Source organism: Cavia porcellus, unplaced genomic scaffold, assembly GCF_034190915.1.
Source record: "Cavia porcellus strain 051 isolate PalLab524CR breed Dunkin Hartley unplaced genomic scaffold, mCavPor4.1 scaffold_19, whole genome shotgun sequence".
In the NCBI taxonomy this organism is placed as follows: domain Eukaryota; kingdom Metazoa; phylum Chordata; class Mammalia; order Rodentia; family Caviidae; genus Cavia; species Cavia porcellus.
Window position 1 is genome coordinate 64,601,165 of NW_026947502.1, and position 27,405 is coordinate 64,628,569.

Here is a 27,405-nt window from a genome sequence, read left to right on the forward strand (position 1 = left end):
GGCAGATTTCCCAACCGGGCCCACCCGCCTGTGTGGAGGGAGGGTGGTACCTCCTCAGACTTGAGCTGCAGCAACTTGGCCTCCTGCTTGAGCTTCTCCTTCTCACGTTCCAGCTCGGCAATAGCCTCCCGTAGGCGTTCAGCATCTTGATCACTCTGCTGCCTCTGGATCTCCAGAGTCTGTACCAGTGTCACCTTCTCCTGTGTGGCAAGCTCAGTACGGTGTAACTTCTCACCGATCTCTTCAGCCTGCTTCCGGAAGCGCTGGGCATCTTCCTCTGCACGGGCCTGGGCCCGGCTCATCTCAGCCACGCGCAGTTTGAGGCGCTCAGCCTCTGCACTCATCTCCAGCTGTCGCTGTCTCTCTGCCTCCAGTGTCCGCTGAAAGCCTTGGGTCTCCTGTTCCAGCTGCTGGGCCATCTGCTTCTTGTCCTCTTGCAGCTGCCGGGCCTGCTCCTGTGCCAGCTCCTTCTGCTGCTGTAGCAGCTCTGCTTCGGCCTTAAGCCGTGTGGCCTCCTGTACTGCCTGCATCTTTTCCTTGAGCATCTTCTCCGCTAGGGCCCGCTGCTGCGCCAGGTCCTCCTCTGCCAGCTGCCGCAGCCGTGCAGCCTCCTGGGCAGCCACACTGAGCCGAGCAGCCTCTTCAGCCACCTGCTTCATCTTCTCAGCTTCTTCCTCTAGGAAGCGCTGTGTATTGTCCTTGTCACGCAAGATAAGCGCACGGTTCTCGGCCTCAATGCGTGCCTTTAGCTTTCCTAGTTCCTCCATCTGCACGCGTACCGAGAAGAGTTCCTCTTCCACCTGGCTGCGCTGGCGGGCAGCCTCTGTCACCTCTGCCTTCAGCCGCTGCAGCTCCTCATCCAAGATGCTCTTCTGGTGGTCGGTCTCCTCCAGCTGTAGCCGCAGGGTCGTCAGCTCCTGTTCCACCTGGGCCTTCTGCCGTAGTGTCTGCTCTGAAAATTTCTTGTGCTTCTCTATCTCTGCATCAGCTGCCTGTTTCTGCTTCAAGGCTGCTTGCTCTGCTTGTGCTCTCCGTGCTGCCTCATGCTCTGCTTCCTTGCGCAGTTTCTCTGCAGCAGCCTGGGCCTGAGCCTGAGCCTGTGCCTGCTCCTCTGCCAACTGTTTCAGTCGCTCTGCCTCTTCCACCTGCCGCCGAGATTGTGTTGCCTCGCGCTCAGCATTCTCTCGAGCTGCCTCAGCCTCCTCGGCTGCTCGCCGGGCTGCCTCTGCCTCACCACGCAGCCGCTCTAGCATGCTTTGCTCTTGCTGCAGTGTCTGCTGCAGCTCCTGCTCTCGCTGCTGCACCACAAAGGCATGTGCTTTCTCCTCTGCCTGTAGTCGCTTCTGGGCAGCCTCTTGGGCCAACTGTAGCTGCCGAGCTGACTCCTGTTCTGCTCGCTCCCGCAGGCGCCGGGCCTCTTCCACCTTGGCCTTGAGCCGCTCCACTTCCTCCAGCGCAGCCTTGCGCTGCCTTGCGGCCTCCTCCTCAGCTGCTAGGCTCTTCTGCACACGCTCTTCAGCCTCGCGGCGCCGCTGCTCTTCCTCTGCCGCCAACTGTCGCTGTCGAGCAGCCTCCAGCTCTGCCTGCTCCTTGCTGCGCAATACGTCCTCGGCGTTGCTGCGGATACGCCCCAGCTCTAGCTCCAGCTCTGCCTTGCCAGCTGTAGCTTTCTCAAAGCTCACCTTCAGCGCGAGGATCTCTTCCTCTACCTGCCGCCGCTGCCTCAGTGTGTCTTCCACCAGCCCCTTCTGCCGCTCAAGTTCACTCTCTGATGCCTTGCGCAGCTGGGCGAGGCGCTCCTCAATGTCAGCCTTGTGCTGCGCTGCCTGCTCCTCCAGCTTACGCCTCTGGAAGGCCTCATCCTCTGCCAGCCGCCGCAGACGCTCATTCTCTGCCTCCTTCTCCTTGAGCACAATCTCTGCCTCCGTTTTAAGCCGGGTGGCCTCACTAATGGCAGCCAGTTTTTCAGCAAGCACCCGCTCTGCCTCAGCCCGCTGGCGCTGTGCATCCTCCTCAGCCAGTTGCCGCTGCCGCTTGGCCTCCTCAGCCAGGGCACGCAGACGGGCAGCCTCCTCAGCAAGCTCACGAAACCGGCTGGCTTCAGCTTCCAGCCTCTGCTTGGACTTCTCACTGGTGGAACGGGACTCTTCCTCAGCCCGTGCCTTGCTAGCCAGCAGCACCTCCATCTCTGCCCGTACCTTGGCCAGTTCTGCCTCCAGCTCCCGGCGCTTCTGTGTGGCTTCAGCTGCCTCACGCTGCAGCCGGGCCAGCTCCTCTTCCAGCAGCTGCCGCTGCTGTTCCCCCTGCTCAGTCTCAGCCCGTAAGCGAATCAGCTCCTGCTCTGCTGCCAGGCGCTGCTGTGCAGTGCCCTCCGCCAGCTGTCTCTGTTTCTCTAGCTCCTGCTCGGCCAGCTCCCGCTGCCGCACAGCCTGCTCTTCTGCCTTACCACGCCGCCGGGCCTCACGCTCTGCCTCCTCCTTCTGCTTCTCGGCTTCGGCCTGTGCCAAGCTCTTTTGCTGTGCCACCTCTTCTGCCTGAAGTCGCAGCCTCAGTGCCTCGTTGGCCTTTAGCTGCCAGCGCTCCAGCTCCCGCTCAGCCTCCTCACGAGCACGTTCAGCTTCTGCCTGCTGCTGTGCCCGCCGCTCTGCCTCCTCTCGCAGCTGGGTGACAGTCACATGTTCTTCCTGCAGGGTGCGCTCCAGCTGTGCAGTCTTCTCTGCAAAGGAGGCTCGCTTGCTCTGCAGCTCTGCCTCTGCACTACGCTGAGCTGTCTCCAGCGCTACCTGCACTTGTCGTGCACGCTCTACCTCTGCCTGCCGCAGGCGCCTCTCTGCCTCCTCGGCCTGCAGTCGCAGCTCCTCCAGTGACTGCAGAGCCCTCTGTTTCTCTCGAGCTGCCTCTGCCTCAGCCTTCACTCGCAGGGCTAGTTCTGCCTCTGCTTGACGCTTGCGCTGGCTTTCCTCCTGCACCTGCCTCCGCAAGCGCTCAGCCTCCTCCTGTGCCTGCCGCTTCTGTGCTTCTGCTTCCTCTGCGCGTGCACGAAGAGCCTGCAGCTCACCCTCAGCACCACCACGCTGGCGTTCAGTCGTCTCCAGCTGTAGGCGTATCACACGAATCTCCTCCTCGATGCGTAGTCTGTTTCGCTCAGCTGCTTCCACCTGTTGCGTCTTGGCCTGGATCTCCGCCTCCGAGCTTTGCCGAAGATGCTGCAATTCTTCCTGAATACTGCGCTTCTGCTGCTGTGCATCCACAGCTGCTTCTTCCCGCCGCGCCACTTCCTCCTGCATTCGCCGCTGCAGTTCCTGTGCCTCCAGCTCCGCCTGCACCTTGGCCTGGGCATGTGCCTCAGCCAGCTGCCGCTGCTTCTCCAGCGCGGCCTCCACCTCTGCCAGTCGTTCCCGCTCCTCTGCCCGCTGCTGCTCGGCCAGCCTCTGTGGCCATGGCAGAGAGAGGAAGAGAACCAGAGAAAGCGTGAGCGTGAGGCGGATGCCAGGTGATCACGTGACACGGTACCACCACAGTTCACTGGGACAGTGCGATGCAGGGGGATGAGGGAGGATAAAGATCCCAGCCCAGCCAAGGAGACAGCGTGCACCCACCCAGGCCACTCAGGCAGCGAGCGCAGCCAGACCCTCTGTGCTCACCAGCCCGGGGAAGGAGGCCCAGGTGTCCTCCCCTCTTCCCGCAGACAGGCGACGGAGATGGGATGGGGAGAGAAAGAGAGAGAGAGAGCGCAAAGCAGGAGGCTCGCAGGGCTGCAAGCCATGCCCACCACAGTTCTGCCCAGCTCTGCCGACACCAGCAGGTCTGACTGCTACTATGGATTTCTAAGGGACTACTCCTGAAGCTAAATGGGTGGGGCAGCGTGACAGGGCCAGTGGTGACAGCGGGCAGACCTGAGCCAGCTCAGATGACAGCCAGCAGACCCGACCACAGGAGGCAGACCCAATGGTAGGGCCACTCAACATGAGAAGAAACTAGACAAATGGGCACCCGGCCTACCCAAAGCACCTTGGGATGCTACTCTTCCCCTGCCTCAATGATCTAACACCCAGGCCTCTTCCCAGAGCAAAGGGCCAGGTGGAACCACAGAATTCCCAAAAAGAACACATATGAGAGCCAATGGGATGCAGCTGGGAACACTTGCCAAGAGATGAGAGAAGGTACCAGCCACCATAGGGAGAACAGTGCAACACCAAGCCAAGGTGAGGCCACAGGCCAAAGAGAGGGCAGCCTGGGTAGCAGTGCTGGGAAAGGGGGTGCTGGGTGGCACCAGGCAAGAGTGGGCAGAGCTGGGTAAATGGTCTCTGACAGCTTCTTGTGGGCTACGGTTGGGGCAGGTAGGCAGCAGGAGGGCTTCCCTCAACCCACCCTGTGTGGCCCCAGTCATACCTCCTCCTCCTCCATGCGCCGCAACGTCTCACTGATGAACTTGATGTACTGACTCGTTAGAGTGGTCAGCTCACTGTAGCGTGTACGAAGGTCCACATACTGGAGACAAGGGGGAACTCAGTCAGCTGAAAGCTGAAACCCTATGAGGCCCACCAACCCCCAACCATGTTAGGTTCACTCCATCTCAACCTACCTCCTGGATTACACTCTCTGACCCAGACTGGACCTTTGGCTTCTTCGCTGGGGAAGCCACTGGTTCAAGTTGTGCCTTGTAGGTGACCAGATGGAGCTCATAATCCTGTGGAGACACATTAGTCAGCTGTTAGCTCTGCCTTCTGGATGCTCATATGCCTGCCCTCCATGTCTACCTCACAGGCGTTCTCAGGCATGGCCCAGTTCCAGGGTCACCCCCTAGCATCTCAGCCCCACCAGCTTGGCAAGTGTGTCTGGAGATACGGGTCTCGATGCAAATGGCAAGGAAGCCTCACCTTAATGGCATTGATGTACTGCTTGGCAAACTTCTGGCACTCCTCAACCTTCTCACCGTGCTGCTCAATTTCCTCGAGCAGAGCCTGTGGAGAGGACAGTCAGTACCGACAACTGCAGGGCACCCTCACCACCACCTACCACAATCTGGGCCCACCTTTTCCTGTTGCAGTTGCTCCCGCACAGCCCGGCTATTAGCCATGGGTACGGCCTGGATCTGCTCCTGACGCCGCCTGGCATCCTGTAGCCAGGTATTCAGTGGGTCTGCACTTTCTCGGTAGTAGCGCAGTTGGCGACCAAGCTGCTCCAGTTCCCGCTGGCGTATATCAGTCTGGGCCAGGACAGCCTGCCAGCGCTCCAGTAGCTGGGTAACACGCTCACGCCAGCGCTCCACCTCCACATCGCGTTCCCCGTGCCGCTGCTGCAGCCGCTCGCCTACTTCCTGTGCTCCCCGAAGCTCATCCTTCAGGGCGTTGAACATGGGCTGCTGTGCCTCTGCCTGGGCCCGAAGCTTCTGTTGGGCAAAAGGGCGGGGGACACTGCTATTCATCCAGGACTCCTGCTGTACCCTGTCCCCAGTGAGGCACAAACCCCATCACAGTACCTTTAGTGAGGCCTTTGTGGCCTCGAGCTCTGGGAGGGTGGCAGGCACAGCCTGGACTTCCTTGAGCTGCTCCTCGTGGGTCTTGAGCACCTCCTCAGCCCCCTGAGTGCTGCGGATCACCAGGCTGATGGTCTTAAGCCTGAGGAAAAGCAGGGCTCAGAGCTAGGGCACAGGTGGGCTCTAGCAGCAAGCCTTGGAGAATGGCGCCAGAGGCCCCTGGGTGCCTCCTGCCAAGCCCAGACTTCCGTGGCCACAAGCTTGAGAGAGAAGAACAGATACTTAGGTGGGTGAGAGGCCTTTCAAGCACAGGGACACTTAGTTTGCAGCATGAAGACCAGGAGTAAAGATGCTCTGGCAAAGAATAGCAGAATCTAAGGTCCTGGGGCAGATGGTGCCACCCAGAAGTAGAATTCTCAGCCTCTAAATCAAGGTAGGCTGAGGGGTCCCACGGGAGGGGAATGACACCATGGCACTGACTAATACTTCTCTCATTGTGTTGGTATTTGTGAATAAAGGGTAAACAAAAGATCAACATACTGTATGTTTGCAGTAGAGAAAGAAACAAAAGCTAGCATCAAGAGAGACAAGGCAGGGATGGAGAAAGACTTCTTACTACACTGCTGAAAATTAACCCACATGACTGTACCAGCTTTCATGCTTCTACATTAAAATATTCAAAATACACACAAACGAAGGGTAGAAGAGGCCTGCAGCTGAGCGTGGAAGTAGGGCAAGAAGGGAGGCAGAAAGGGCCAGTCTACCTCAGGAGCCCTGCATGCCAGCACGAGCTCTAGGGTGAAGGGAAGAGTCTGGTGGGAGGAGAGCCAAGAGGCTGTTTAGAGCCTTTTCCCAGTCCGGCCCTGTACAGTCTCACCCACTACCTCCAACCCTACCTGCTCTCCCTAGCTTTTTTGTCCCTATCCTCCATCGAGAAGACCCTTCTCAAAGTCCCTAGAGCCCTCCCCCTGGCAGACCTTTCCGTCCTCTGAACCTACTGGTCTGAGTTCCTGTGGTCTCACATCCTCTGCTCTTGACCTCTGGGCTGCACCTTTGTCCTGCTCTGTATTTGCATTCCCTTCTGTCTAGAATTTGAACCAGCTCCTCTCTTCCCCTCCCTCCCTCATCATAAGTCCCATGGACTCCATCTTCAAAACACATCAGGACCAGAAATCTGCCTGTCACCTCCACAGCCACTGTTCTGGTCCAAGCCTCATCTTGTGGCCAGAGCGCTCAACAGCCCCCAACTTGTCCCATCATTCCTCTGCTCAGCATATGCCTGATGTCACAGCCCTCACCACAATGTGCCCAAAGCCTGCACTTGACCCACACAGGGCACTCACTTTTCCAAGTAGATGGCAGACAGGCTGCGGACCTGTTCCAGCTTGCCAAGGGTCAGCTCCAGCTCTGAACGCAGAATAGGGGCAGCGGATGATGGCTCGGGAAGGGCCAGGACTTTCTCGGCCTCGGCAGAAAGCCTGGCAACCCCTTTGCCCAGTCCCTCTACCTCAGCCTGTGCTTTCTGAGGAAAAGAACAAGCAGGACAGTGACCACCAGAGCCAACACGGAGAACCCTTAAAGGCTGGGTTGGGGGATACAGGGACAGCAAAGGTTCCTGCCTGCTGCTCGGCAATACGCTGTGCACACTCCTTTGCAGGTTCCTTGTCCAGTGGAAGCCGCAGCCGGTGCACAGTGCGGGTCTCACAGGCTTCTAGCTGCAGCCGGATGTCCTTGAGCTCTGAGATGCAGCGCTGGCAGCGAGACTCCTCCTGCTCACCTAGGGACACATCCCCATCACTCAGCTGCCACTGGCTGTCAGTCTACCCACCCACCGGCCCTGCATAATGCATACCCTGCTCCAAGTTCTGTAGCAGCTGCTGGTAGTGGCGGCTGCAAGAGTTATACTCCCGTTCTGCTGCCAGCCGGTCCTCAGGTCCAAAGCCACCGGCATCCTGGCTGTCCCGCAGGAAGGCCTGATAGTGCAGCTCCAAGCTGCGCAGAGCTTGGCGCTGTTCCTCTGGCTTCAGTGTTCGAAACTAGAGAGGCACACAAAGCTGAGCTGGCTGGCAGCCTCACCATCACCTCCTCCCACAGAAAGCCCATGGCCAAGGGGCAGGCATACCGTGACAAGCGACCAGGAGCGGATGAGCTGCACATCTCGGTTGAGGCTCTGCCATGCCAGAAGGCTCTTCATGTCCACGTGCAGCTGATGCCACAGTGTAACCAGGGACTGGTGCTGGGCCTCCAGCCTAGCAGATCAAAGCCACTGTCAGGGATGTCTGGGGCACTCCCACTGCCTACCCCTCTAACATGTAGGCCTCCAGGCGACTTACCTGGTGATGGCCTCCTGGGCCTCCTGGTTGGGTGGAGGCACGAGGAAGCATACAGAGGGCACAGAAGCCTCGCCAGAGCTGCTGAGCACTTTCCAGTGGGATGGCTGTGCAGGGCCCACTAGCTGGCACTGGTCACCCTTATGCATGGTCACCTAGAGATAGCCAGAGTTGGTAACAATGTGGCCATGCCTATACCCCCACCAGGCAACCTCCTTTTTAGGCCCACATAGCTAGCTCTTACCTCCACCTGCTTGTAGTCACACACAGCCTGCAGAGGCACATGGCCCCGCAAAGGGTACGCTGGGTTGCGGGGCTTCAGCTGCACAATGGCCTTGGCCCTTTTGGCCAGACCAGAGAGGTGCCCCTTGTATTCATTCAGCTGCTCCTTCTCATCCTGTTGGAAGGGGCACTTCAGGATAGACATAGCCAGCATCCAGATACAGACAGCAAACATCCTAGCACCCCGAGAACTGAAACGGCCAGATCTGCAGATCCTTTCTCAGTGTGGGGAGGGCACCGGAGGCAGAAGGCATGGCTGGGATAGGCCCTGCTGTATCTCTTTCTTCCCAACCTAGACTGCGTGTTCCACCCTAGGCCATCCTCTCTATTCTCCAGGTAAAGGGGAACAGCCTAGTTATACACTGGACCCTGTGATATTCTCCCCCCTGCTTCCTCATCTTCTGGCTACAAAATGTCAGCTCTTCTTCCCTTCTGTGAGAACTAGGCCTCTCCAAGGACTAAGGCTGTAGGCCACAGTCCTCCAGTGGGGATAGAGTGGGATGGGGGAGTCCTACACCTCTTGCCCTGTCCCAGGCAGACACCATGGCTGAGGCATTGGCCTGTACAGATCACAAAGCCAGCTCCTCTCTCCATCACTTCAACCCAGAGCACTGGCTCTCCTAGGCACACATCTACCCTGCTCTGTGGCCTGCAGACATCGTGCCCAGCCCTCCACAGCCCTGCAGACTGTGTCTGTCCCAGATGATGGGCCAGAAAGCTAGTGACAGGCTGGGGATTTAGCTCGGTGCCACAGCTCCTGTCTGGCAATCCCCAATACCAAATAAAAGAAAACTAGTGTCCACCTACAATCAAATGTGTGGAATAGGCCAGGGATACAGCTCAGCAGCATAAGGGTCCACCTGGCAAGCACAAGGTCCTGAGTTCAATGCCCAGTACAAAAAAAAAAAAAAAAAACCCAAAAATAAAAACAGGAAATGTGTGGGACATCAGCTGATTCAGGCCTCCATTCCTGTATACGTCAAGGGTGAAGCTCACAAAGCTTAAGTCAGTTATTTCCACCAGCCTCTCAGTTCACTGTTCTCCGATCACACCCCTAGGCCATCCCCTAATACAGCCTCCACTGCAACCCAGCCTTCCCTGTGCTTCTGCCCAAATCTGCCGCACCTGGGCATCTTGTAGCAGGTCCTCAAGTCGGGTGACAGTGATGGAGCGGTCACAGCTGTACTTCCTACGCAGTGTCTCCTGCAGCTTCTGCAGCTGCTCCTCGGCCTCCCGTACATCTGAGAAGAACTGGGGTGGTGGGAAGGGTCATGGTGAGCTGCCCTTGTCCAGGCCAAAGAGATAAGGCCTGGACCAAGGGATGGCAAGGGATGACAGTAGGGAGGATTCTGACCCCAACTCAGAGGGGGATTGTCTGGGCAGCCACAGGAGAGTTAAAAGCCAAGCATCACCCTGCAGTTAGGGGAGCTCCTACCAGGAACTGTGGCTGAGCGCTAGGGAAGAGCAGGCTTGGGTTCTCACCTGAAAGTAGGCGGTGTTCTCCTTCAAGTGAGCCTCAATACAGCAACACAGCTGCAGCATCCAGCTCCACTGAGTCTGCAGGGCAGCCTGGAAGGACTGTAGGACACAGCGTCCTCAGGCCCCTCTTACCCTCTCCAGTCCGGGGTGGTTCCCATAGCCCCTTCTCGAATACTACAGCTCAAGATGGTCACCCACCCCTAGACCTATCTGACACAGGAGCCCCTTGCTGTCCCCTCCCTGGTGCTGTACTCCTCCCCTCACCTCCACTGTGGGCCGGGCAGGATGGTCTTCTCGCAGCAGCCGATCTCCAGTGTTCTGTATCTCTTTGATTTTCTTTTCCTTCAGCTCCAGCTCACGCATCAGGGCCTGATACAGTAGCACAGGGTCTCAGGACAGGGTTAGGTTAGGCTGGGGTCTGCAGTCTCTCAGAAAATACAACCCAACTACATTGCTGGTCTCCATGGAGTTTGGAGCTGGACTTTACTGGCCACCCAAGTGTCTCTCAACAGTGGAGGACATGAGGGTATGAGCTGGGTACAGAGGAAAGAGATGGGGATAGTGTTTGCAGGACAGTGCTAACTATCTCACCGAATAGCTCTCCTTCTTGGCAGCCATGTTGGTGTTACGGTCACTCCAGTCGAAGCCCACCTCCTCCTCTTCCTTTTCATTTAGCCACATCAGCTCCTTGGTGGCAGCGGCCACAAAGCCATGAAGGCTCTCCAGGGCACGGAGCCGGGCCTTGGAGGAGTTCTGCAGGCAGAGAATGTGTCAACAGGCTGCAGCCACCCACCTCCCCCAGCCCCACATGGCTCCTTCCACTTACCAGCAGCTTGGCATACTGCAGGTCCAAGCGACCCAGGCAGTCTCGGTAGGCACCCCGGGTGGCAGGGGAGAGCTGGCCCTGTATAGCACAAGAAGGATGAGGGCTGCAGGGACTGGTACCCGGCCTACCACCCACTGTGCACCCCAGGAGTGTTGCCCACCTCGTCACTCCGTGCCCGTTCAATCTTGGCCCGGAATTCCTCAATGGACTGATGCAGGCCTCTGTGGCTGCCCAGCTGCGCCTCCACACTGGGCAAATCCACACCCCACTCAGCATTGTCTATCCGGCGCTGGTTCTCCTCCACCCAGGCCAGCAGGTCCTGCAGGTAGCGCAGGGTGGAATCCTCCAGATCTGGGCGCCTCTGTGTGCTCTGCAGGGTCACCTGGGTCACAGGGGCAGCTACACCTGCTTTTAGCCTAAGGTTGTACTCTGTGCGAATGGCCACGAGGCGCTCGTGCAGACGGTATACCCTGGGCAGCACAGGAGTTGGGAGAGTCAGGTGGGCCCAGGCTTACCACCCCAGGCCACTTGGAGCAGACACATCAGGGCCCCACCTGCGGTACATCTGCTCGCCCTGTGGATGCCGCCCATCTTTAAGGGTTTGTACATCATTGAACAGCAGCCGGATCATGCCATCAGCCTTGTCCAAGTCCCGTTCTACCTCCCCTGCCCGCTGTGGTGTCTTGCCTGAAGCCAGCAGCCGGACATCCTGTAAAGTATTGCCTGTGATGAAGAGCCTGGCTGGCCCTCCTAGATCACACGGGCCCCTGGCCTCCTTTCTCAACCCGAGACTCACACCTCAGCTGACTTGCCACCTCAGGATCCTGTCCTTTCCTGCCCCTCCTGCCAACCCTACACATCTTGCTGACATGTGGACAAGCCTTAACAAACCTGTAAAATCTAGCCGTAGGAGTCAAGATCCAGTCAAAGCAATCCCATGGGGCCAAAGATGGAGGCCTTTAATAATCTTTCTACAGAATCCAGCACCTCATCCCCCCGGTAATGTATCATCTTGACAGGACCCTACTCAGGCCTCACAGGCACTGAACTAGCAGTAGGGATAGGTGCTGTCCCCAACAGTAAATTGCTGAGAAGGAGGGGTCAGCATACAAGAAAGTAAAGTATCCAGCCTGGTAACCAGAAGCCAGCCCTGCCCTGAGTAAGACACCAGAGTTGGCAGAATATCACAAGCGAGGAGCTAGTCCCGGTTTCCCCACCGCAGTGCCCCACCCTGCCCACAGAGCCAGAGGCCACAAGCCTGGCTCTGGTGCCTGCCAGACACTTGGGCTCCTCCCACCTCTTACGCCTCCCAGTCCCACCCCTTACTCCTCCCTTCTCATCCCTTTCCTCCTCCCCTTGTCCCTCACACTCACTGACTGCAGCAGGGCGTCGGCCTGATTCAGCTGCTCTTCACACAGCCCAGCCTCCATCTGTAACTTGCTCACAATTCGCTGAAGACACTCCAGCCTGCAACCCAGAGCACCCCTGAGACTTGCTGTGGTTTGGGAGAATGGGGGCCTGCTGCTACATTCAGTGCTGGTGAGCAGCAATCCTCAGCTCCAACGGTCCTGCTTGCCCGGGGCCCAATGTCCTGCTTGCCTTAAGGCAAACTCAGGTTCCCCAGCCTTGTGGGGGAATTTCCTCCTCAGGCTGTGACTCACCCTCGGGTGGCTCCCCAGCAACCACAGGGCCCCACCCACCATGTACGGCCAATTCCCCATACTACCCACCTCTCAAACTCGCTCCGGAGTAGCTTTTCCCGCTCCAGGATGGCCACGTGCAGCTTGCCCCATTCCTTCTCCACGTCCAGGGGGTGGTAGCCAGGGGGCACCTTGAGCTGACCTGCTTGCACTGCACCCTGGGAGCAGGAACAGAACTCAATCCCAGATTGTACACAGTGGGCATGCATGGTCCTGAGGCCCCCAGCCCACCTAACCTAGAACAGTCCTGGTTCTAAAAGCTCGAAGGCAGGCACCAGTAGTGCAAGATGCCCAACTCACCTCTGTAGGGGATACTCTGTCTACCTCCCCAAGGGGCAACTCACCCATCTCCCCTAAGGAACACTCCACTCACCACCCTGAGGGATACCTCACTAACCTCCAGGGACTGGTAAATGCTCTTGGACCGGTTCTTGTCAGCCTCCTTGGCTGGAAGCTCTGTCTCCTTAAACTTCAGGAACTGGCACCACAGGATCTGTGGGGGTGGGGGTATCAGAAGCTATGCCAGGGTAGGCAGAAGACCCTGGCCATGTGGGTAGGCTCACCTCTATCTCTTCAAAGCTGGAGGGGAATTTTCGTTCCTCAAAGGCAGCAGTGTGGTGCCTGATCCACTGTAGTAGCAGCAGAACCAGCTCCCGGTACTCCTGCCAGCGGAGCTGCAGCTCCTGTGGACACACAAGCAGTCAGAGGCCAACGGAGATGGACTTGCTTCCCACTGTCCCAGGGCCACTACTCACGTTGGCCCTCACCCCATCCTGTGCACCAGGCACACGGGGCATGGCATCATAAAGCGATGAGACGTAGGTAATGATGGACTTTTCATCAGGCTGCGGGACATCGACATCTGCAGGGAAGGGCAAGGTCAGAGGGGCCTGTGCAGCCTCAAAGAGGCAAAAGGAGGAGAGGCCAGCAGCTCATACCCTCGGGATCCAGAAGCCGAGTCACGCCCAGGTCCCGCTCTGCCACAGAGAAGGCCTGGTCCAGGTTTTCCAGGTTGGTCTGGCGATACACTTTATTCATGTCAATAAGCATAGGTCTGTGGACAAATGGGCAGGTGAGGCAGGCTGGAAGGGGGCACTGAGGCCCACTGATAGGCTGGCACAAGGCAGATTCCTCCACATAACCTGGTAAACATGAACCCCCTGATCCTACACTCATCCAGTCCTCTAATACCCCCGATCCTGCCCACATGAGCAAACCTGAAAGAACCCTGCTACCCCCATTCCTCAAGAGGCCTGCAATGGGCACGGGCTTGCTGCCCTGAGCAGAGGGTACAGTCAGCCTGAGGTCCCTGCAGACCGCCAAACTGCTGAACCCTTCTGAGGTGTTCATGTGAGCAGAAACTGCACCCTACCCCGAGAAGGCCTTAAAAACCTAGAGGCTCTTCTGAAGATCCAGGAGAAAAAAGGCAGGGCCCAGAAGGAGCTGGGCCCTGCTTCTTGGCACATTCCAGAGACAGCTGGTTCACACCCATCCCCATGGGCACCAATTTCCTGTCAGTAGAAGACACCCGTCCTGCCACCCTCTCAGCCCTAACTTGTTTGAAGATGCCTCAGTTGTGCCTTCAACTCACAGTCCCCACTACTCCCCAAGCCACATACTTGTGCCGATGGATGATGGCATTGAAGAGGCGGCCGTCACGCCAGCTGGAGGTGAAGTTGTCACAGCGCAGACCCTGGTAGCCTTCTACCATGCGCTGTGACCACAGCAGCAACTTCTCTTTGGCTGTCATGTCCTCCGACTGCCCACTCACCTGGATGTCTGAGATCTATCCCACATGGGGTAGAAGCAGAAGTTCAGCCCTGGCCACCTGCTCAGTTGCTCACTCCCACCCAGTACCCATGACCACCTGAATGAGGGTAAGTGTGGCTCAGCACCCAGCACTGGGTCACTAGGGCCCATTTAAGGCAGCTCCCATTTCAACGAGCCACTGGGAGCCACCATATCTCAGCGCCACAAAACCAGGCCACTATAGACAGCAACCACAGAGTAAATCAGAACCCTCAACTCCCACTAATAACATGTGATGGGAGATGAACCCAGCCTGGGCCCCACTTAGTGCACCCTTACTCCCAGTGGCTAGCACAGAGTAGCTGATGGGCAGGGAACATAAGAACTGAGACCATTAAAGCTGGCCTAGAACCCCTAGGCCTAGAAAAGACTGCTGCATTGAGGGTATGGTAGATCAAGTCTCTCAGGCCCTGCGAGCAGGAGTTGAGCTGTTTCTAGCAGGTGGGCATAGTACGTGCACCTAGCACTTCATCCACTTCAGGCCTGGGTCTGCTGTAAGCACATCCATTGGCGTGTCCCTAGCTGTCTGTTTGAGGACCTGCCAGCTGTGTGACTCAGCCGCCGTGCCAGCCTGGCTCTCCTGCTCAGATCTCAGATTTGTGGCTTCCTGTGTAGCCAGCACAGGCAATGAGTGAGTCAGCCAGGCCAGCCCCTACAGCTCCAGAAGCTTCCCCAGGGTAGCCAGCAGCAAACATAGGGCCTCTAAGCCCCACACAGCCAGAAAGTGGGCCAGCCGACCACCTTAAAGATCCCTAGGGGCAGCCACTCTACCTGGAAGTGCAGAATGATGGTCCAGATCAGGCCAAGGGTCAGCTTGGGGTTGCCATCAGCAATATCGTCATTCCTGATATTCACCAGCTTCACCTGTGAGCAAGTAGCTCTCAGTCACAAGCCACAGAGCAACAACTCAGAGAGGGCACCTGGGATCTAGGGCAGCCTTACCTGGCGGTGCCGGAGATAGTCCAGGGCAATCTGGACATTCTGTAGCTTGTGGAAGCGCATCCTCCCTTTCTCCCGGGGCTGAGACAAGGCATGGCATGGTTAGTGACCATAGAGCAACTGCCACCTCCAGGCACCACCCCTAAGTACCTCCAAAGCAGCTGCTGCAAATGAACCAAGGATCTTCCCCAGTGGGGCAGGAACTCCTGCTACATCCCAGGTTCACCCACAGCAACTAGGACAGGGAGGCTACTAGCCTAGCAGACAGGCCCAGGCTTAGCAGAGACTTGAGAAGCCAGTGACCCAGGCTGTAGGAAAGAAGGAAAGGGGTGGAGAGGAGACAATAGCCAGGAAGCTGTGGGTAGAGGGCAGTGGCATGGGAGGAGGTCCTCCTGCCTAGCAATGATGGCCACGGCAGCTTCTGGTAGGGTCCCAGCCCCAGCCCCAGGCACAGCAGCAGGCAGGACCATAGGCAGCTTGATGCACAACCATCTGCCCACCCCAGAGCCATATGTGGGCTGGGCTGAATTGGCCACCAGCTACAGGTGAGCTAGGCTCCACATCTCAGCCCATGTGCCACCACTCACCAGGCACAACCACTCACCAGGCGCAAGCTCCTGATTATGTCCCGCTCCCTCGGCTGCCCAACCAGAGCAGGGCAAAGGGTAAAGGGCAGAGATCAAGATTCAGAATCCAAGCAGCAGAGAAATCAAAGCAGAGCAGAGCATGAGGTTACTGGGTTAAGGCTCCAATGCAGAGAACAGCAAGGGCCAGAGCAGCCTGTGGCAATGGGATCATAGTCACCCCCAGACCAGGCCTTCCATGTGATACAGAAACTTTGGACCAGGAGACGCACTGGAGGGGGGTGGGGCGAGGCCAGGCTGCTTCCAGGGAGAAGGCAGGAAGAGCCAAGCTAGACACAGAATGTAGTTAGGAAAGGGCCCGAGAAGGGAAGACAGGCAGGGCTGGGTGTGTATGTCTGTGTGCGTGTGCGTACATATGTGAGTGTGCATACATACCAAGTTTTCCCCAGAGAGGACCTCCAGCAGGGAGATGAGGTTGTGGCCATCTCGGAGGTCTTCATATAGGTCACTGATGTGCCTCTGGGCCTGTGGGGACAATGGGGCTAGGGTGACCACAGATTCTCCATGGGCACCTATAGCTGGGAAAGGGCAGAGTAAAGTATAAGGCACAGCCTTGGAAGAAAAGAGGAAGGGGCATAGAATATGTCCCTGTCCTACACAGGTACCTACCTCTGCCCTCCAGTGCTACAGCAGAGCCAGATGAGAAGAGGAGGAGCAAGAGGAGCAAGCGTGGGAGAAGACAGAAAATAACAGGTTTCAGAGATGAAAGGGAAGCATAGCACTATGAGAACACAGAGGGGGAGGCCACAGGCTGGTGTCACCCTCCCCAAGCAGCCACCACCAACCTTGATGAGGTGTTTGTTAACCCACTTGGTGAAGGTTTTCTTCTGGACACGATCTCGCTCATCTGGAAGAGATAAGGACAGTTTACCTGAGGTTTGGAAACTCAAGGAGGCCCCCAGAGGTGACCACCATAAAGATACAGAAGCCTAGCCACATAATCCCACCTGAAAAGGACTTTAGGGCCCTTCCAGGTTACAGTGACTAGGCACCTGGCTCCCAGTCCGAACAATATAGCAGAGACCAAGGCACCTAGGCCCAGCCAGCTGTAGCCCATGCAAGGTGTTAGGCTACTACTCAGCCCCTACACTGTCTCCCAAGGAGATGGGAACGTCCAGAGTCCATGGTGTGTAAGTCACACAAGTCAAGGCCTGCCCCACCCCACATTTCCTCGTAAGCTGAATGAGGCACTGCAAAGCCAGACTAGCCAAGTGCTACAAGGGAAGCTAAGTCCTAACAGCGGAATGGGTTCTCCCCAGGCCCCAGATACCCGTGCTGCCCTGGCCCCACACTTAAGACTCAGAGATCAATCTACACTGGCCCCTCATTACAGTCTGTTCCCTAACCCCATGCTAATGGAAGGCTTCCAGCTACAGGAAGCAGCTAGCCCTTCCTGCCATAGTAGAGACCCACCCTGCCCAGTGGGGGTGCCCGCTACCTTTTTTCCCCTCGGAGGCCCTAAGCACCGCCAGGTAGAGGTTGTCCTCTGAGTTGGTTCTCTTGCCACCCAGGCTCTCAGGCTCAGGCAGACGGTGTCGGTGCTGAGACATAGTGCTGAGCCCACCCCTTCCTCACTGTCCTTCTGCCCTCAGGTACTGCGCTCTGGACACCCAGGTAGCACACCAGCTCGGAGAGGCTGGCTGCACTGCTCACTCGGCACGGTTCCGGTCCGAGCTGGAGCTGCAGCGGGCCACTCCCTGTCGGCAGTACTCCCCAGCTATGCTCACTAGCAAGGCCGAACCACCTCTGAGCCCCACCCCACTTTGCCCGGCCCCCCAGAGGGGAGTGTCCCCCGGGAAGGAGGAAGGCAGCCCCTCCCCCATGGCCACACCCTGGGCCCACCAGAAACAGGAAACCAGGATTTCCTCTGTTGCCCTGCCCACAGCAGGACTTGGAGGTTCAGAGGGGGACCTAGCACTGGCACCAAGATACCAAATCACACACCATCCCCAAGGCTGCCCAGAAGAAGTCCTCACCACAAAAGAAGGGGAGAGAGTACTCCCCAATCACACAGAAGAATGCTTGAGTGTGTGTGGTTGGAGGCCAGCACTAAGGCCACATCTATTTTCAAAGAATACTCCAGCTACCTCTTTGACCAGTCCACCTCCCTGACAGACACAACTGCAGAAGGAACTCCAATCTTATAAAACTCTTGGGTATCGAGAGGGCACCTTAGTTATGCTAAGCCACATTTCAGAACTGCATTAAGAAGTGACCAGGGGCTGGGGATTTAGCTCAGTGGCATAAGTGCCTGCCTTGCAAGTGTGCGATCTCGAGTTCCATTCCCGGTACAAAAAAAAAGTAGTGACCAGGTCCTATCCTGCAGCCTGTGGGCTCCTTCAGCCTACTTCAGGATCAGCTTGACTTCCTAGAATTCCCTAGGGGTTGGGCAAACCTAGCCCCACCCCAGGCCCGGCCAGGCAGAGAACACACCTCGGGCAAAAGCAGCACATAGCTGAACACTGACTCATCTGGGCAAGACCGCCCAGCCTGAGCTGCAGGGCACCTCCCCAAGGAGGGCTGAGGCCGAGGGGAGCACCCTAGGGGTCACAGCCAGTGAGTCAGAGCTGGGGGGCAGACCTTGGTACTGTGACTCACTGGGAAAGGAAGAGGCACCTGGGGGCAGGATGGGTAGGGGGCAGTTTGCAGGTAGGTGGGGCTCACAGTTACAGCTGCACAGGTTGTAAAGACAGATTGGGACAAAGGGCAGGAGCCTCCTCCTGGGGAATAGGTCAGTGAAGGGAGTCACCTATGGCCAGCCTTTGGGACTGCATAGCCAGTCCAACCCACCATAGGAAAAATGCACCACCCTACCACAAGAATTTTCCAGGACATGCTTCTGGTTTGATTTGATCCAGCTGTGAGCTGCTGAAGAATACCCTCCTCACTTTTCCACATTGCCTCTGGGCATCTCTGTTCCAGAAAAACCTCACTCGGCCCTATTCCTGCTTGCTCTAGCCAGGAGGGGGCACCAAAACTCCACGGGGGGGGGGGGGGCTGTCTGAGCCTGCAGAGGGGGTTAAGGGCCCACCCCAAACTGAAGGACACAGTTTCAAGGACCCTGCCAAGTGTCTTACCCTGCCTTCCAACTCTGAGGGTACCCCGCAGCTCTAATAGGACTCTGCTGCTCTGCTACCCAGAGTCTGGTCCAGCAGGCTCTGGGATTCTACTGAACATCCAACTCCTTGCTCTTCAGAGGTTCTCCAAAATCCCAAATTTGACCCACACCAATCAGTACTCCAAGTACATGGGCCTGAACACAGGGACTGTGAGTGTCTCACACCTCCCTGCCCCAAGCTGGGGCTGTGCGAATGCTGGTTGCCTCTCCATAGGAGTGGGCCAGCTGCCTTCTCACCAACCCAGACCCATTTCACTGAGAAGATGCAGAACAGGAACAGGAGGTGTGGACTGCCAAGGGGAATAGACACCACAGACTCTTGGGAGCAGGCCTGGCAAAGGGCAAAAGGAACCCGGGAAGTAGCTGGAACGTGGGAAAGCCATATAAGAGTGGCTCCCAGGCTCCAGCTCAGACCATTCTCCAGCCTTCTCTGTGTCACTAACAGGCTTCCAAGAAAGCTGCACCAAGTATGGGGTGCTAGGACTCAGGGCTGGATCCTCCAACCTCCACACCACCTCCTGCACCACAAATTCCAGAAACCATTAGGCTTCTGGGTGCCTCCTATCTCCAAAGCACCTTCCAGCCATTCAGACCTCAAATCCTTTCACATCCTCTATCCAATCACCTGGTTGGGCATACCCTCCCCTTCATGGTCCTACTCAGACTCAAGACTAAAAGGCAACTCCTCCCAGCCTGGCAGGGCCCAAGGCAGCCATGCCCACTTAAAAGGCTGCTGCGTGCTTCCACAGGCTCAGGGATCTGTCTGACCCACCCCGGGAAACCCTCCTACACACCTGTCTGATCCCTGCCCTGTACAAGGCAGCTGACCCTCCTCACCAACGTACACCCAGGGGAAGGAGTTGCGCACCATACTCAAAGGGTACCGTTGCCCCCTTCTACAGATGGAGAAACAAGTTCGCCAATAACATGCTGGGAAAGAAACCCCAAGACTGCAAAGGAGCCTGGCTGGCCCAGAGAGTCCGTAGACCTGAAGCCCCGCCCTCGCTCACCCTCCCCATTCGTGTTGGCTTCCCGGCTGCCAGGGTCTGGCCCGGGGAAACGGGGTGGAGCCTTCCACCCCGCCCACCTCCCATCCCCCTTCTCCAGAGACAACCTCCCCCTCTTTTCTTCCCCAGGTGTTTCCGGAGTTGGAGTTCAGCGGGGAGGCTGCAACCAGCCAGGTCCCACCCCTAACTCAGCCCCTACAGAACAAAGCTCGAGGCCCCTCTGGCCCGAGCACCCACCGACACAGCACAGCTGCTCGAAGAGGAAGCCCCGCCGCGCGCGCTCGGAGCCAGCGTCCAGCCAGCATGGCCACTGCAGCACAGCCTCCCTTCGTGAGGGGAAGGCACTCCCCGCAGCCATGGATCTGTCTCGGATCCCCGCTTCAGCCCACGCTGGAGGATAGTTTGGCTCTCCAGTACTCCCCCGCCCGTCAGCTCCGAGACCCAAGAACCTGCCCCCGCAGGCGCCCCGCTCCGCCCATGGCCGGCAAGCCGCGCCCCAGCCGGTGGGGTTGGTAGCGCACCCTGCCTACGCCCAGCGGAAAGTCGGGGTTGGAAGCTGTCCCACCCGCGAGCGAGCAACTTGGACCAGGAAACTCCCTGGGGGGACCCAGGTTCTCTCCAGGGGACCCCAGGTTCATTCACGTTCTGGGAAGGGTGCACACAACCAGACGCGCAGTAGGTGCAGGAAGTCCCAGAAATGGGGATAAGTGCTGAGACCACGAATAGAGCCAGCCAAGGACAGAACCGAGATGTCTACACCACGTCTGACACGAGCTAGAAAGGGAAACCCCTTTCCCACGTGGGGAAGGCAACAAAAGTGCGCCTGGGAGGGAGGGATAGCATCTGGTTACTAATATCAGAAACCTCTGAGAAGCCCTCGGCCTGAGCATTACGTGATTGTCCCTGCCTGCAGCTGAGTCACCGGCTCCGGGGAACTCCCAGGCCATGCCTGGAAGCCCCATCTTCGCTCAGCCAAGGTGCAGGAGACCCTCTGGAAGCAGAAACCCATTCAACCCGCTAGGGGGCAGCCCCATCACACCCATGCTTGGGGAGTCCTGGCTTGAGACGCGCCCCATTAAGATAGTTCCTCTGCCCAGAAACCCTTGTTCAGAACTGCCAATCCCAGAGGCCTTCTGCTCCACTCACCTCAACCCCGCCCTATCCTGTGCTGGGTCTGCTGGCCTCGGGACTTCAGCCCAAGAGCTGATGACTTTGAGCAAGGGAGGCAAGACACTGCCTGGCTGCCCGCCCTGTGGTTGGTCCTGGATACTGCTGGAGGGTACTCAGGCACCTGCCTCACCTCGAAGCTCACGCCCCTGCCATGAGTGGAGAGGCCTCGGCAGGCCTGCCCCCACAGAGGTCAGCCTGTTCACCTGCTACTGCATGCAGTTCCTGTGCTTTCAGGCCCGGTTGTGGCAGTTGCGGAGGTGACGCCTGCGACTCAAACGTCAACCCCAACCTTCCCACTCACCTACCCCTAACCAGCTATAGGCTGGTGACAGCCACAACGTCCCACCATCACCACCACTCTGTAAGCACACAGATCTTCAATGCAGGTCAAGGGGCAGAAGAGCCCATACCACTCTCAAAAACACCTAGGCTTGGGCAGTTCAGCGACAGGAAGAGGAGGGCACCGGGAAAATGAGGGGCGGGAGGAAGGCGGACCCTCCACCTTGCCCCGCCCCACCACAGTCTTCGGCAGAGGCCCCCACCGTTGACAGTGCCACAGTGCCGTGGCCGAAGCAAGGGCTCTTACCTTGCTTGTTCTGCACCCGCTGACGCTGACGCCCACTGCGCCAGTGCCACACGGCAGCCAGAGTGACGATGTGGCCCACGACCACTAGAGAGGGAAAGAGGCTTCCCGATGGCTCCATGGCTGCCACGAACAGCAAGCAGAGCCTGCCTCTGTATCCCCAGGGGCTGGTATGGAGGGCAAGCAAGGGGGAGTCCCCCAGGGACTGGGACACCCTGCCTTCAGCAACCACCCTACGGCGCTATCCACACTCTCTGTCAGCAGCGGCAGGGACAACGTCCTGTCGGCTGCACCAATTCCTCCTGCCCGGCCTCCCCCGCCCTCCTCCCTCCCACACTCTCTACACAGCCAGCTCAGCTGTCCCTGCGCAGAGCAGAACCCTCTATGCTCAAGGTTAGTGTGAGTCTTAACCCCTGCCTACCCACAGCCGCACCAGCCAAGAGGAGGAGCCTGCAGCAGCTCAGGCTAAGCTGCGGCCCCCAGCACAGCCTGGGGAGCCTCCACACTAGTCTTACTCCTGAGAAAAGCCCACCCAACTGCTGGGCCCCACAAGGAGTGTCCAAAGCCCCACTTTATCTCCAAGGGTGCCCTCTGTGGACAGTCACCAGGTGCCGAAGGTGGACAGATGCCAGTAGCACAGCCCTGACTGCCCCAACCACACTCAAAAACATGTGGATTCCTCACAAGCCCCAAGCCCATGTGGCCTTGGAAAGGGTCTGAGGAGAGGCCAGGAGAGTGTAAGAAGCAGGCCGTGTCCAGGGAAGGGCAGAGCCTCTCCCCTCAACCCCAGGTGCTACAGGCCCCCTGTCCCACTGGGCTCTTAGAATACTTTCAAGGGTTGCCCCACCTACCGGGCACGATCTTCATTGGGGAGAGCGACAGGAACCCACAGGGCAGACCAGGACCGGGCAAGGGGGTGTGGGGAGGGTCACAGGCCCCTCAGAGGCAGTAAGCCTGGCGCAGCGTCGGCACCAAGGTGGGAGGAGGGCAGGCTGTGTGTGCACGGCTGTCAGAAGCAGTTTGTGGGGGAGGGGACAGTGGGCAGGGGGCCCAGGGGATATAAATATCCGAGGGCAAGCAAGGCTCGTCACTTGTCCAGACTTAGAACATGACGTGTGGAGTGAGGGCACCCAGGCCTGGGCCACTGCAGTCCCATCTGGCTGGGCGTCACTACTCACACACACACACACACACACACATACACACACACCCCTACTCCAACCCCAGTGATACTATAATAAGGAGTCACCTGGCATTGGGATCTACATTGGAAAGGTTCAAGGTGGTTCAGGCTCCATGTCTCCCTGGAAAAGAGTATGGTCCATGCCCTCATGCCCTGCCCACCCTATGAGGTGCTCTAAGAGCCAACACATAACCTGAGGGTGCCATTTCCTTCTCCTTGGGCAAGTCATTCAACACAACACCTGGCCGCAGGGTGGGCAGGACATCCTCCCCAAGGTCACAATGCTGGACAGACACCCTGGAAGCCCGAAGTTGGAGCCCAGTGCATATGAGTGCATGCCTGCCCCATGGCACTGGGTGTCACTTCCATACCCAAGTCTGTGTAAGGCAGGGGTTGAAGGTCTAATCTGCAAGCAGGCCCACACCACACTTGCTGTATCTGGCCCCATCTCAGTAAACCCAGGGAAACAGGATGGGTGTGCATACATGTGTCTGTGAGGGACACACAGTCCCATCCCTCTCCTCCCAAGACTCTGGGTACTCTGATCCCTCAGGCCCTGGTAGATAGACCCCATTTTACTGGACTTCCTGTCAAGTATGTCCTATGAATTAAGTCCTGTACCATGAATGCATCATGCAGATGAAGAAATAAGCACAGAAATGATGAGGAACTCATAATCCCACAAGGCCATGATTCTCTGGTGCACTTGGTCTTAGCCTTTAGCAAAGTACAACAAACTAACCTTGCCCCCTGATTTGGGGTGGAGAGTAGCTATCTAGTGATGAGAGGGTCAGGCCCATCCACCTTCTTACTCTCCAGCCTCAGACTTCAGAAACTCATTTCTTTTATTTATTTGTTTTTGTTTGATACCAGGAATCAAACTCAGGATCTTGTGCTTGCCAATGGTGCTGCCACTGAGCTATATCCCCTGCCCCAGAAACTCATTTCTGACAGGAAATGGCCTATAGTGGATGGCTCTGGGTATCCAGGGATTGAGCTACCTCAGGCAGTCTGAAGCATCTGGGACACTGGCTGCTCCAAAGACAAATCAGAAAGGGTCTGACCCTGGCCAGGCCCAAGGCAGCAGCTGGCTAACAGTAGGTAGGGGCTGAGAGAGGCAGGCACAGTCCTGGGCTCTCTAAGCCTGTCTCCTGCAGGAGCTCAGAGCCTCAAAGGAGCCTGTGGCCTTAGAACCTAAGTGAGGACATGTCCTCCCAGGAAGGATTGTGCCAGGCTATGGGCAGCCCATTTGCCACCCACAAAGGTCTGGAGTGGGACACCCCATCCCACATTTTACATCCCCTGGGACCCATACCTATTCCTGCATCCCAGGTTCCAAGGCCTAAAGTCAAGGGAACTAGAGGTAGAGGGCGGCCTGGTCTCATCAAGGCCTCCAGTAGGCTGCCAGGAAAAGAACAGCCTCATCTGGGAGCCTTAGTCACTGCCCACTTCCTTTCTTCTGCAGTCACAGCCCCCACTTTTGCCGCACCCTACCTTGGCCCAGCTGGATCAGCTCCTCCATGCTGTACTTGTCCATGGCTGCCTGCTGGCTAAGGCCGACTACTCCCAGAGCCAGCAGACAGGAAAGCAAAGCAGGATGGAAGGAAGGGGTGGGAGACAGAGGGAGGGCTTGCTCATGCCCTGGTCTCCCCACCCAGCTCTGAGAGTAGTGGCTCCTCCTCACAGCCACCCCTCAGTGAACCAGCAGAGCATAGCTGAAGCCCAGCAGACCAGCAGGTCAAACCAGCCCGGGTGGCTGGGCCCGGGGGAACAGGGAACTGGCCCTGGGTCCTCAGCTCTTGGTCTTCCCTGCTAAGCCTGCCCCACCCAGCCCACCTCACAGCCTTCCTTTCCCTCCACAGGCCCTGCCACCCCACCCACCCATATTCCAGGCATCCATGTGCCCAGCTCATTCCAGGAGGCCATGTGGAAGCCGAGTCCTGCACTTCTCCACTCACTGCTGACACTCATTCTCTCAGCCCCTTCTTCCACCCATCTCTGACTACCAGCTCAATCCCAGGTACCCTGGTTTCCAGCCTAGGCAAACGAGACACATCCTAACTGCCCACACCTCTCCCACCCAGCTGTGTAGAACCTGTGTAGGAAATACAAACCTAACCTCACCACAGGACAGGTAAAAACCTGCCAGAGCTTCAGATTTCTCTCAAATAAGCAAGACAACCCACATGCGAAGTTAGGGATCATCCCCAAATCTGCTTAGACCTACAGTGCATCCTGAGAAGATGCCATGCAGCTGCAAAAACAGCAGGTTCCATCCACCACCACCCCCACTTGGGCCATCAGGATGCACAGAAATACGTTTGCATAAATAGGAGGAAGCAGCGCCCGTGTGGGACCATTTGTCAGACAAGTTCCCCAGGAGGTCTCCTCGGGAGCAGTGACCTGCAAGTGCACAAACAAGGTGCTTCTTCTCCACATGCTGTGGGTTTGCTCTGAATTTTGAGCCAGGCAAAGCATTACTGTTAAGGGTATAAATGAAATTCATATACAAATCAAGTAGCTTTCTAGCAGCAGAAGCCCAGGACCAAGCCCTCTCACATCCTCACCCCTAGCCCGGGCCCTCTCTGAGGGGCATTTCTGGGTAAGGCTATCCTCCTTACCCTCAGTGTCTTCCTTTACTGCCCCTGAGGGCACTGTCCTCCAACTCTGACCTTACCCCGTTTACCCTTTTAAGTCTAGGGATTCCCTGAGGTAGAGACTTAGTTTGGGTCTGAAGATGAAGTAGACACTCTCGCATTGGATATGCCTGCTGTCTGGAGGCTCCTGGGGGTGAGGTGTGGGGCTCACTACACAGACCAGCAAACACTAGGGCACAAGAAGCAGTCAGGGGCTGGGGCTGGGTACAGCAGCACTCCCAGCTGCCCTGCCTCGTTAGTGGCTCCCCAGCCAATGCTGGATGAGGCAGCCCACCTGACTGCAGCCATTCTGGTTTTCATTTTTAGTTTTTGTGCCAGGGTCTGCTTTGTAATTCGGGCTGGCCTAAGGCTGGCCTCGAACTTGTGGTGATCCTCCTATCTCAGCCTCTCAAGTATGGAATTACAGATGCATGCCACCATCCCCAGCTTTTCGCAGCCATTCTGATGATGACAATCTGACCTGGGTCTTCTGCAACTCTCTGGAAGGGCCATGCTATCCAGCAGGTCAGGGTCCCCATGGCTTACTACTTGTTCACTTTTGAAACTGAGAAGCCAACACTTTTAGGTACCATCAGAACCATTCCAGCCTGGATATGGAGCCATCATTTCCCTCCCATCAATGTGGGCCTGGGTACACAGCCCTGACTCCAAACCACACCCAGTACCCAAGGCCCCATGCTCAGTCCTGCAGGGTCAAGGGGAGGGAGGGGGCCTGTTGAGCGGCCCTGACTCAGCCTGAAGCTGGAGCTCATTTCCTGTTGGAAACTCTGAGCTGCCACCAGAGACTGTGGCTAGGAAGAGAAGACTGAGTCACCTTCATCAGCAATAGGGGTGCCCGCCACTCTACCCACTGAGGCCACACCCAGAACCCCCTCCTGGCCACAATGCTTAGTGCCTGCCCAGTTGGACCCGCCTGAGCACAGACCAGGAAGGAAAGCAAGAAAAGGAGGGGAGAGCTCCCTCCCACTGACCACACCCTTGACTAAAGGACAGAGAGGGCAGTTTCATCCAAGCGGCTCAGGGTGGGCAGGGGTGCTGGGTGGGGAAAAGGATACATAGGCTGGGACCACAGCCCAGCCAAGAGCTCGTCTCATACTACCTCCTATTTACAGCGAAGGACCTGTAAATAGGAAAATCCTATAGGAACCACAGGGACAGGCAGGAGACTACCCCTCACACCACAGCTTCCCTGACCATGGTTAGGGGCCCACTGGCCCAGTTCACACAGGCTAGTGCCCTGCTTTGTGCGTGGTGAACCTGGGTGTTCTCACTGCCTCACCTAGAACTCCAGCTGACCCTGCTAGCCTCAGGCCAGACCCTCTTCCCAGCCCCTATCAACAAGCTCCTCCTTAGATGTTGCACCACAGAGAGGAAGGTAGAGACAAGGCTGCCTTGCACTGGGGGGGGAGGGGTGCGTGTGCAGGGAGAGGGGGGATCCAGGCTCCTTGGCTGTGTGCCCCAGGAAAGAATGCATGTGCTTCAGGCACAGGGCAACCTGTCCCTCTAGGTCCTGTCAGCACAGGGTATTGGGGCCAGAGGAAGGGGTCCCATCCTATCCTAAGACCCAGTTTCCATGTGACAAGCACCTGCCTAGGCCCTGGACCAGATTCACTATGCCTTGGCCTCAGCCTGCCAGGATTGCTCCTGCTTGGGCTCTGCTCTTCTCCCCCACCTTTCCTCTACCTCTTATTCCCCCTCCCATCAAAGACCCCAAGTTAGGGTCACAGGACATGTGCACCACTCTGTGCAATACAGAACCTGAGCCATACAACCCCATGTCATCCCCATTGCTCAAGGCTCAGAGGTTAAACAGCTTATCCAATCACAATTCTGGAAAGGCTCATGCCAGCAGCTCTTCTTTATGCCCCTTACTTCTGAGCAGAAGGATCTCAGGACAGACAGGCCACTAGGAAAGTGCAGAAGGTGAAGGTGAAGACGGTGCTGGAGAGAGAGGCCCAAGCTGGAGCAGTCCAGGCTGTGCTAACAGCTGGCCAGGCCACTCCAGGCACCGCTCCCACAGGATTTGCGTGCCCAACCCAAGGTCCTCAACTAAGGAGGAAGAGGAGGAGGAGGAGGCAGAGGCAGCTTGGGGGGGGGGGAGGGAGTCCACTGACCGGAGCACCTCGCATCCTTGGGCAAAGAGGGCGCCACCTGCTGGTATAAGTGAAGCCCCTGCACTCACCCTGCCTACTGAAGCCC

The 27,405-nt window shown here is 57.5% G+C and overlaps 1 protein-coding gene across 28 annotated transcripts in view; it reads right to left on the reverse strand.

The window, feature by feature from the left end:
- The window catches only part of Plec (plectin), a 59,713-nt gene that overhangs the window by 7,388 nt on the left and 24,920 nt on the right, over positions 1-27,405 (reverse strand). For 4 of the 28 annotated variants that reach the window (XM_063231213.1, XM_063231222.1, XM_063231230.1 and 1 more), the window contains 32 exons: positions 16,274-16,335; positions 16,098-16,112; positions 15,864-15,953; positions 15,449-15,484; positions 14,848-14,925; positions 14,677-14,769; positions 13,716-13,882; positions 13,035-13,150; positions 12,852-12,958; positions 12,660-12,779; positions 12,494-12,589; positions 12,127-12,254; positions 11,770-11,863; positions 10,951-11,105; positions 10,557-10,866; positions 10,397-10,474; positions 10,162-10,323; positions 9,835-9,939; positions 9,574-9,669; positions 9,217-9,342; positions 8,054-8,206; positions 7,813-7,964; positions 7,602-7,728; positions 7,332-7,515; positions 7,099-7,256; positions 6,823-7,001; positions 5,483-5,621; positions 5,036-5,392; positions 4,881-4,964; positions 4,586-4,690; positions 4,393-4,491; positions 51-3,431 (listed from right to left, as the gene is read on the reverse strand). In XM_063231213.1, coding sequence (XP_063087283.1) covers positions 51-3,431; positions 4,393-4,491; positions 4,586-4,690; positions 4,881-4,964; positions 5,036-5,392; positions 5,483-5,621; positions 6,823-7,001; positions 7,099-7,256; positions 7,332-7,515; positions 7,602-7,728; positions 7,813-7,964; positions 8,054-8,206; positions 9,217-9,342; positions 9,574-9,669; positions 9,835-9,939; positions 10,162-10,323; positions 10,397-10,474; positions 10,557-10,866; positions 10,951-11,105; positions 11,770-11,863; positions 12,127-12,254; positions 12,494-12,589; positions 12,660-12,779; positions 12,852-12,958; positions 13,035-13,150; positions 13,716-13,882; positions 14,677-14,769; positions 14,848-14,925; positions 15,449-15,484; positions 15,864-15,953; positions 16,098-16,112; positions 16,274-16,335 — 7,352 coding nt within the window. Of the gene's footprint in view, positions 1-50; positions 3,432-4,392; positions 4,492-4,585; positions 4,691-4,880; positions 4,965-5,035; positions 5,393-5,482; positions 5,622-6,822; positions 7,002-7,098; positions 7,257-7,331; positions 7,516-7,601; positions 7,729-7,812; positions 7,965-8,053; positions 8,207-9,216; positions 9,343-9,573; positions 9,670-9,834; positions 9,940-10,161; positions 10,324-10,396; positions 10,475-10,556; positions 10,867-10,950; positions 11,106-11,769; positions 11,864-12,126; positions 12,255-12,493; positions 12,590-12,659; positions 12,780-12,851; positions 12,959-13,034; positions 13,151-13,715; positions 13,883-14,676; positions 14,770-14,847; positions 14,926-15,448; positions 15,485-15,863; positions 15,954-16,097; positions 16,113-16,273; positions 16,336-16,926; positions 17,211-19,850; positions 20,033-21,369; positions 21,658-22,217; positions 22,398-24,043; positions 24,103-27,405 lie in introns of those variants that run through there. The other 24 variants (XM_063231214.1, XM_063231224.1, XM_063231231.1 and 21 more) reach the window with 18 other exon arrangements.